The 10,406-nt window shown below is 42.1% G+C and overlaps 1 protein-coding gene across 2 annotated transcripts in view; it reads left to right on the forward strand.

Annotated features, from left to right (window-relative positions):
• Positions 1–6,973, forward strand: part of LOC115255110 (leucine-rich repeats and immunoglobulin-like domains protein 2) — a 42,063-nt gene extending 35,090 nt beyond the window's left edge. For both annotated transcript variants that reach the window (XM_062850212.1, XM_062850213.1), the window contains one exon: positions 2,580–6,973. In XM_062850212.1, the coding sequence (XP_062706196.1) occupies positions 2,580–4,501 (1,922 nt within the window). In that variant the 3' untranslated portion in view covers positions 4,502–6,973. The remainder of the gene's footprint in view (positions 1–2,579) is intronic.
• The last annotated feature ends 3,433 nt before the right edge of the window (positions 6,974–10,406 follow it).

The following is a 10,406-nucleotide window of genomic DNA, read 5'->3' on the forward strand; positions in this document are numbered from 1 at the left end:
CAGGCCGACTCAAAGGGGCACACACGCACACTTGCCACCGGCTCTGGGTGGAAGGAAGAAGGAAAATGCCAGCCGATCCTCGCACTGATCGGGCTAGCCACCAATATCGCTACTCTTCGGCACACGTCTCAGAAAAACACTTTGCTCCGTTGGTCCGTTTACGTCGGCGGTATATTTGAAACTGAATGAAATGACATGAAAGAATGAACTTAAATATATCTCTCCTTCGGGTTGGCAGCCGGTCAACGCACAGCAGACTGCAGCATAGTCTCCGCCCATTCGGAGCACAAGACAACCCAAAGCACGTCGTTGGAGTCACATCGCTGGCTGATGATGATGAGTGGTAACTCTCTCTTCTGCACGCGTTTGGCGCGTACACTATCCAAAACAGAAATGTCCAAAACGGAGTCAAATTCTGACGGATTATGTGAAAACTCGGTCTTGGAAACTGTACTGTTTTGAGCAAAAATTACATGTGCATAACCATGGATGATGAAACGTATGTCCAATTGGACTGCAAGACACTTTCAGGGGCACAGTTTTTCACTGTGAAGCGTGGCACGGATGTTCCGAATTAGGAGAAATCGATTTTTTGCGAAAAAATTGGGAAAATGTGTTGGTTTGGCAAGCAATTTGACAATGTGGTATGAAATCGTCACCTTTCTTCACAGTCCCTAGTATGAACGTCGAAATATACCGGAAGGAATGTCTCCAGAAACTTATCCTGCCACTCATCTGAAAGCACAAAGGTCCTACATTATTTTGGCCGGATTTGGCATCCTGCCACTATGCGCGTGACACCTTAGACTGGTATGAAGAAAACAATGTTCAATTTGTGGAAAAGGCAATGTATCCTCTAAATTGCCCGCAAATAAGGCCCGTTGACAAATAGTTAACTTTTATGAAAGGAAAGCTACGGAAATAGGATTGAGGAGCAGAGGACGTCACCAAATTCAAGAAAAACTGGGTCTACCCAAGCAAAACCATCGTCGGAACGGTTGTCCAAAACCTTATGAAGAACACCAAGAAGAAAGTGCGAGAGGTGGCAAGATCCACGAATAATTAAATATACAATGACGTCATGGGCTTTCCTGATAGTCTATAAACAATGTAATTGAATTTAATTTACAAAATAAATAAAACATTTTCAAATACAGCAATTTTCAGGTGTACTCATAATTAACGATACAGTCCTTAGTTTAACTATTAAGGGATTGGTAGGCGTTGAAGTTTGAATATTTATGCATGATCCAAACTGCGGCAAAACGGTGTTCACACAAATGACCCTTTCGGCCAAATGACGTTCAGCCAAATGACATTCGGCCAAATGACCCGGAACCGTTTTAGTGTACTTCGAAAACATGCTTAACGGTATTCTAAAAAGAAATAGTACGGGAATTCGGGGCCCATATAGCCGAGGCGGTAAACGCACGGGTATTCAGCATGACCATGCTGAGGGTGACGAGTTCGATTCCCGGTCAGTCCAGGATCTTTTCGTAAAGGAAATTTCCTTGACTTCCTTGGGCATAGGGTATCTTCGTGCCTGCCACAAGATATACACATGCAAAATGGTCATTGGCAGAGGAAGCTCTCAGTTAATAACTGTGGAAGTGCTCATAGAACACTAAGCTGAGAAGCAGGCTTTGTCCCAGTGAGGACGTTACACCAAGAAGAGAGAGAGAGAGTATGGGAATTCGTACAAGAATTTATGGAAATATTCCTGGTTTATCCAACGATTGTATTTATTACGTGTTTGATGGCATGCACTTTGATATTTAGTGTCCTGCAATGAACGAAGCCGGAACAATGACAGTCGAATGAAGCATCCTTCTCCGTTGGACTCGGTCCTGGGCCAAGGTTTCCAGCCCTCTTGGACGTTGAGGTCCTCTCTCTGATTCCCTTTTGAATATTATCTTCGCTTGTGGTTCTTCCAACATCCTTGCGACGTAACCTTCCCAGCTCAGCCTGACGGGTTGACAATATCCTTTTTTTTTATACAATTGGTATAGCTCGTGATTTATACGGAACCGCTTGAAGGCGTTTTCTTCTGAGAATTGTTCATAGTACCTTACGTTCAAAAACACTAAATGCTCCCCTTATCGGTGACTCTCTCCTCATCGTCAGCCCCACTTTCTAGCTGTCCTACAAAAGGAGGCCAAGGACTAGGACGTGAAAAGAGCCCCTCGTAGATACCCTCCAACATCTCTGCAAACTGCTCTGTATAGGAGCCATTACACCTCCTGTCTTGGTCATCACAATCCTGTAAGAATCATTCCACGGATTTTCATTGGCATTTTGACAGAGACCCTCTAGGCAGGAATTTTTGCTTGCCCTTATCTCGGTCGACGATAATTCTGGATTTCAACTAAATTGATAATAACTCGTTTTATCTGTCTCCTGATCACTTTAAACCCAACTCCGTGTGCTGCCTTATCGCCGCCGCTATGGGTAGATGTTGTATTTGAAGGAAGAGTTGACGTATGGCCTCTCCTTTTTTACTTACTCCAATCTAGACTCCAATTTCTTTTAAGTTTTCTCATACAACTTATTCTACTAATGTCATTCTACTCTCGTTCCAGATGACTCTCCAAAACCGCACCTCATTGATGAACCCAAAACACAGTTCGGAATCCGTGGCACCAACGTCACGCTAGTATGCACGGCAACTTCAACAGCCCCGGATGTCATGACTTTCAAATGGAAGCACGACAATCAAGAACTGCCCGATTCCGACTCCGTCGTGACGCAGCTCAACAATGACAATGGAACCGTAGGAACAACCCAACTCACCATCCCCTACATCCAGAACGGGGCTGCCGGCAAGTACCAGTGCATCATCACCAACACCTATGGGGTGGTCTATTCCCAGAAGATCAAGGTGACGGTGGGCACTTTCCCGTTCTTCAAAAAGACTCCTACCGACATCAACGTTCAGGCCGGCAAAATGGCTCGGCTGGATTGCGCAGCTGCCGGGGATCCCAAACCGCAGATTTCCTGGGAAAAGGATGGAGGCAATGACTTCCCGGCGGCGAAGGACCGACGGATGCACATCTCGGCCGACGAGGATGCTTTCTTCATCATGAACGCGCAAATAGTGGACATGGGAGTGTACACGTGCTCGGCGGAGAATGCGGCTGGGGTGATCAAAGCTAGTGCTTCGGTGCTGGTCTTGGAATCGCCAATTTTGCTGAAACCTTTGGAAACGAAGGTGGCGGAGTTGGGAACTTCGATTGTGTTGGATTGTTCCGCATCCGGGTATCCGAAGCCTTTGATCCAATGGTTTAAAGCTGGTGAGCTTCTGGTGAATACTGAAAGACATTTCATAATAGCCGAAGGCCAGTTGATGATAATAGCGAAGACGGACTTCGACGACGCAGGGGACTACGAATGTCAGGTGGAGAATGAGTTTGGAAGTCAGAGAGGTTTGATGAAATTGTCGGTTGTGGAAGGTCCGGAGTTGGTTCACGATGATCTTCCAAACAGCAACACGAAGACGGTTGTAAATGGTCATGTGTTGAACGATCGAGACATTGTAGCGATAGTCCTGATCACGTTTGTATGCTGTTGTATTCTGACATCCTTGATTTGGTTAGTCGTCATGTTCCGGATAAAGAAGAGGAATAATGAAGATTACGGTGGATACCCAGACAATCTACAGGCTAATCAACAAAACCTGATTGTTCGTAGCGGCATTGGATCGGCACCAGCTGGATACTTTGAATTTCTTATCCCCATGGTACAGAACGAACAAACCACTAACGTAGACGATGAGGAGCAGAACCCTCCTTCCAATCGCTGCTACTACACGGTTGTCCCAAAGGTTCCTCCCAAAACGCGTCGTAATGGAGCGGAATCCGATGACATGGATGATGATCTCTCTTCCAAAGACTCCGGCACCGGCGGCGACTGTGGTTCCGCGACCGGATCTACCACCAACGCTCATCGCGGCAGCCACGACGATCTCAAGTGTCTCTTCCAAACGCTCAATCGCAAGACGGCCGAACTGGGAAGTGCGTATCCCTACGACGAACATGATCCGGACTCGGACCCGCGGATAGAACCGCCACCCCATATTCCTCCCATCAATGCCACTACGGCCGTTCTGGTCAACACGGATCCGAACAAGATCGTGTTCAGCGACGATCTGCCACCGCCGATCATCTCCCGGATGGCCAACTCGCAGACGTTCCCCACCTTTGTGCATCCGTCGTCGGTGGCGTCGGCCTCGTCGCTGGTGGCGGCGTCTTCGATGGAAGCGTCGGTTAGCGGGGGTCAGCAGCATGCCGAACCCCAGCAGCAGCCTAGTCAAATTCAGGTCAACAAGCTGTACCAGCTGTTGATCGAGAACCCGGCACTTTTGGAGCAGCAGCAAAGGCATCCAGGGGCGTCGGGGGGCAGTAGTAGTACGCTGAATAGGGAATTGGGAGAGGAACGGGGGAGGGAAGTACAAGGGGAGAAGGTGTCGGTAGGTGAGACAGATTTGCGGGAAGCTGTGATGTAAATGAAGGATGAAACGGATGCAATTGAGGTGGAGTTTCGGTGTTAACGTGTTTAGTTGGAACAGCTGGTCTGTTGAAATAACATTATTTTTGTGGAGGCTTCTCAGTCTTGACAGAATCAAAACTCTCTAATTTTATTTTGTTCATCGCTTCGGTTCGTTTGGGACTTTCTTCAAGAACTCAATAGTTACGGTGTTCTTTGCCAGTGTGGCAAGTTCTTTTTCACAATTTAACGGACTTGTTTTATCCCCGCTGTTGGGAGAATTAAACCACTGCGATTAATAAGTTGAGCTTTTGTGGTAATACGGAATACCTAATTGATTTTTGTTTAAATACTTTTGTATGCATACGAAACTTCATCTAACCCTCCCATATATTTTGAACATCAGGTCAAGGGTAACCCAGTCACAGCTTTTCCAAACTGTCAACCTTTTGAAATAAGTCAAAGAACAAAATAATACTATGGACCTATGTTCATCGCCGATACAACCGACACAGCTCTGAATGCAGAGACAAGATTTCTGTCTTTAATCACCAAAATCCATCCCAGTTAGAAGTAGTGTAAATTTTCCATAGCATTAGTGTTAGTCTCAAACAAAGACCAGTTCCTTCTTAAAACCTATAGTAGAGTTATACAGGAAGTTAGATCTTGTCCCAACACTACTTGAACCATTGACAACGGTGATCTGCAGTTGGCCATTCATCGTCGCAACGAAACGTTTCTCCGTACTTTGAAATGTTCGATGAGCGTCATGACACGTCACTGTTTCAATATGATGAGTGCCAAATGAACTACGTTCAGTGATCCATTGAACGTAACTCATTCGACACTCACCACATGAACGGCAAGCTGCCAATTCCTGTATCGTCTTCATCAGGAAAGAATTGGATTCAAACCTTCCATTCTACAGTTTCAGTCATTTTGCAAGGAGACGGAGAAGAGCCGGATGCAAAATTTAGCATTTTGAAAGTGATCCACCCCGGTCAAGCGCCATCGTCATCGTCGTCAATGCGTTTCATAGTGTTCGTTCATAGGGAAAAGTTTTAGCAGTGATTTTGTGCGCGTGTTAGTGTGAACCGAAAACAAATACTAGAATAGGTATGTACTTTCGGGAAGTATTGTTTATTGTTTGGTAACTAGATTAACCTAGAAAAGCTCATTATTTTCTCGTGGAAAAAAGTTTCAATGCAGTATGATATTTTAATACTTTATGGAAATCGGTTTTCCCTAGGAAAGGTTTGGATAAAGAACTTTTGACGATACTATGGTGTAGTTATTCCGTAAATTTAAACAGGTGATTTCTAATCGATAATCGATTGTCAAGTAGATAAATAGTGACTTGATTTTTATACTAGTAAAAGTACGGAAACTCAAGAATTGTATTTGGTAATGCATAAATATTTCGGAAACAGTCAATGTCGAGAAGGCTGGCAACACTTTTCAAATACTCATCGGTATCGTAGTAATACTGGATCCATATTTGTCAACCTTGACGTAACAGTGAAGAATGGCGAAGATTCTTATCTAGGCTGATGATGTGCCTTTGCTTTTTATATTCTTCAAGAGTTGCCAGTTTTTTTGATTAGGATCATTCTAATGAAAACCATCCATTTAAATACCGTCAGGGGACTATTAGCCGCTCACCATTTAAAAAAAACTATTCTGGCACCATTATGTCCAATTTACTTCACACGGATATTCTTCACCAATAGTGTTGTGAATATCTATGAGAAAACGATTGTATTTTTGCAAATAAACATCAATTCAACGTTTGTGAGCGGCCACTGGTACACTGACGGTAAACGTCGCTGACAGCCTTATGGGAAAGGACTGAAAATATTTTGCTGTGTGCCTCGTTAAAAAAAAACGAAAGACCTTACGCGTGTATGTGTGAAATTCCCTTTAAATGCTCCCAAAAAACCTTATAGCTTCTAAGCAAACAAGTGCATCTTCCTAGCAAAACGAACCAATCTTTACTAAGGATTAATCCAAACGCCACTAAAATATGCCTCCGCTCTTCACTAAAACTGTAGCTCGTAAGCGAATGCGAATTGACTCTGTGATTTTGTTTTCTTGTTTTAGCGATTTATATAATTAGATCTTAAGCTTGTTTAGTTTTAAGTTTCTTTTTTTCCAAAATGTTGTTATTATGATTTGCAGAAAGGAAACGGTGACGCGGAATTTTAAACACATTTTTCGACCAGATATTTCAATTTTCTTCCTAATGACCAGACTAATCAGTAATAGCGTAACGAAGTGCCCAGTGATGAAGATGATTTTTTATAAACTCGCACCTTATTTTCCCAGAGGCTTGGCTCAAACCAAAGAGATTTCTCCTTGTAAAATAATCTAATTCTAAATCTGAGTCATGTACTAAAGCTAGGTTTAACTATGAGGCTTTTTCTCTTTAAAGTGTCATCGTTTCAACTTTGATTAAGTTGTTTTTAATAACTCGGAATTGAAGAAAATTTTTGACAAAAATTTTATTCGCTAGAATCATTTAGAAAATATTATATTGTTAAACAGAAACATGAAAGTGCCGTAATATATGTTAAGAATTGGCTGACTGATTGAAAATCATACTGTTATAGGAACGTTGCCTTCTTTTCACACAGTTAAAAGTCACACATTTGCCTTTTGGAGCAGCATCACTTAAATTTGAGGAACAATCAGTATTGACCATTTACTTAAGAATAGAAGGTCCGTTTTAAAATTTACAACCTTAACAATAACATAAAAAAAATCAGCAGAGGTTACATAATAATCTCATTCACAAACCATTCAGTACAACAGTTATAGCAGTGTTTTCTACTTGTCCAAAGCTTTCTACTATTTATTTAGTAATTTATTTCAGTTAGCAAATAGCAGTCACTACAATAAAGAAAAATACCTAAACAGTATATGAAAATACCAGAGAACAATAACTGAACAAAACAAAAAAGTCAAATAAATGTATCCAACAATTGTTCACTCGTGCACGACCCCCAAAACTATTACTATAAAAAATCGATAAACTTTTAATAACTATTACTATTACAAAAAATCCACTATGGAAGATACAATATTGAATGACGTGTTGCGTGTGTTGATAGGACTATTTATTGAGAGGAAGCAAACTTTACTTGTAAATAGATACATTGTACAAACCGTTCGTTCGAAGAAAAGGATGAGCATTCGCTACAAACTAACTGTAATGAGTTGTTTTACTCTTCGAATCGTCTTGAAAATAAAATAAAAATGTCGACTGTAACTTGGAAATGACATAAATAAAACAAAATAGTAATTAAATACTTCGAAATTTTCGATCTTGAAATAGTTGATTTATCCGAAACGCCCTGTAGTGATCCGTATTGCTATGTTTATATATTTTTCCATTTTTTTTTATAATGACTGTTGAAATGTGGTCTGGAGTTTCCAGCGCTATTCCTAAAAGTGCTCCAATAAAAAAAAAATATGTAAGATAATATGGTCAACATAGTCCCAGCAGCGAAGGCGTTGGAATTCAGCATGACCATGCTGAAGATGACGGGATCGGGTTCAGTTCAGGGACTTTTCGTTAAGGAAATTTCCTTGAAATTCTTGCCTGCCATACGATACACACATGTAAAATTGTCATTGGCAGTGGAAGCTCTCTGTTAATAACTGTGAAAGCGACTGCTGATAGAACACTAAGCAGAGAAGCAGGCTGTGTCACAGTGAGAACGTTACGCCAAGAAGAATAAGAAAAAAAAGAATGTAAGAGAATCAGAACTACAGAATGTTTGGTCTAATACTGTAAGATATTGTTTTATGGAAGGCTACTTGTAGTAGAGGTTCGTATACTCACCTTATTACACGTACACTAGGGCAGTTCAGACTTCAAACATGTTAGAAATTGAGAGCTCCCATATGTTCATTGCAATCCTTGGTGCAAAACTAGAGTCCTGTCAAATTTTCAGCCATTTCGGTGGTGATTTAATGGTGGCCCAAGAGAGCAAAATGGGTATGGAAATTACTATGGAGAATTTTCAAAAAAGGTTCTCCGCGTTTGTAGAGCATTCTCACATAGATCAAGTCATAGGGTCAAAGTCAAATTGAATTTTTCAGATCTCAATGATGAATGTTGCCGACGACCAGCTGATGAATGAATGATGAAAGAATGAGAAAGTGATCTAATCAGTTTATTTTAATAACCAGCACAGAATGTTTGCATAAATTAGCGACTGCTGCGAAGGCGTAGGTATTCAGCATGACCATTGACCATTGATCATGCTGAGAGTGATGGGTTCGATTCCCGGTCGGCCCGGTATCTCTTGTAATGGACATTTATTTGAATTTTATTTGAGAGTAGCTTCGTGTCTGCCACACGATTCGTGTGGCCGTGGCCGTGCGGCTAGAGGTGTCAGTCATCTAGGCGTTTCGTATGTCTTGGAGTGTGGGTTCGATTCCTGCTCCAATCGATAAAAACTTTGCGACAAACGGAAAATTCTCCACTGGGTCACTATGTTTTGTCCGTTGTCTTATGTTAGTGTTTATTCAGTCTGTACAACTTCTGGTTGAAGACGGTGAAGTGTCTTTTTTAATGGTTATTGGCAGAGGAATCTTTCAGTCAATAGCTCTTGAAGTGCTCATAGAACACTAAGCTGTGAAGCAGGCTTTGTCACAATGATTATGTTAAGAAGAAAAATAAAAACATTTCGATTCCCAGATCAGAGCGGGAAACTTTTCTCGACTCCCTGGGCATAGTGTATTATTGTACTTGCCACACAATGTTCAAATTCATGCAATGGCTGGCAAAGAAAGCCCTTCTATTAATAACTATGGAAGTGCTCCAAGAACACTAAGTTGAAGAGAGGCAGGTAAAGTTTCAATGCGAACGTCGAGCCATAAAGAAGAAGAAAAAGAAGGAATTTCAGAAGGAGTTCTAGGAAGAAACCCCGAAAGAATTCCAGGAGGAGTCCCCGAAGGAATTCTAGGAAGAATCCTCGATGCGGTTCCAAGCGGGTTCTCCCAAAGACTTGTAGGAGGAATCTACAAAGGTTTTCCGGTAGGAAACTCCGAAGGACTTCAAAAAGGACTCCCCGAAGGATTTCCAGCAGTCGTTGAAGAAATTACAGTAATCCTCAATGAAATGACAGGAGAAATCCCCGAAGGAATTGCAGGGGAAAATTAAGAAGAAATCCTCGCGGAATTTTCAAAAGGAATCCCCGAAGGATTTCCAGGAGATACACTCAAAGGAATTTCAGAAAGAATCACCGAAAGATTGCCAGGAAGTATCCTCAAAGAAATTCCCGAAAGAATTCCAGCAGGAATCCCCGATGGATTTTAAGCAGCAATCCCCAAAGGAATTCAAAAAGAGATCCCAATCACTTGCGCGCGCAGCTTCTTATTTTTCTCGCTCGTTCTCTTTGATACAGGAAAGAAAGAGTGAGATAAAAGAGGGGGCAAAATGCCCCCTCTTTCATCTGTTTCTTTTTTGTGTTTGTTTACGAAAGTGAGTGAGAAAAAAGAAAAGCTGCGCACGCTAATGATCCCAATGAGTTTCCAGGAGGAATCCCTGAAGAATTTGCAAGAGGGATCCCCCAAGGTGTTGCTGGAGGAATCTCTGAAGGAATTCCGGGAGGAATCCTTGAAGAAGATCCAGGAGGAATACCCAAAGGAACTGCAGGAGATTCCCCGAAGGAATTCCAAAAGGAATCTCCAAAGGAAATCAAGGAGGAATATCCGAAGAAATTCCAGGAAGTGTCCCCAAAGAAATCCCAGGAGAAATCCCTGAGAAAATTCCAGTAGGAATCCTCGGAAGAATACAGCAGGAATCCCCGAAAAAAGATCCAGCAACAAATTCTAGCAAGAATCACCAAAGAAACTCAAGGAGAAAGCCCCGAAGGATTTCCGGGAGAAACCCTTGCAGAAACTGTAGGAGGGAT

This window comes from Aedes albopictus, chromosome 2, assembly GCF_035046485.1.
Source record: "Aedes albopictus strain Foshan chromosome 2, AalbF5, whole genome shotgun sequence".
NCBI classification, from domain to species: Eukaryota; Metazoa; Arthropoda; class Insecta; order Diptera; family Culicidae; genus Aedes; species Aedes albopictus.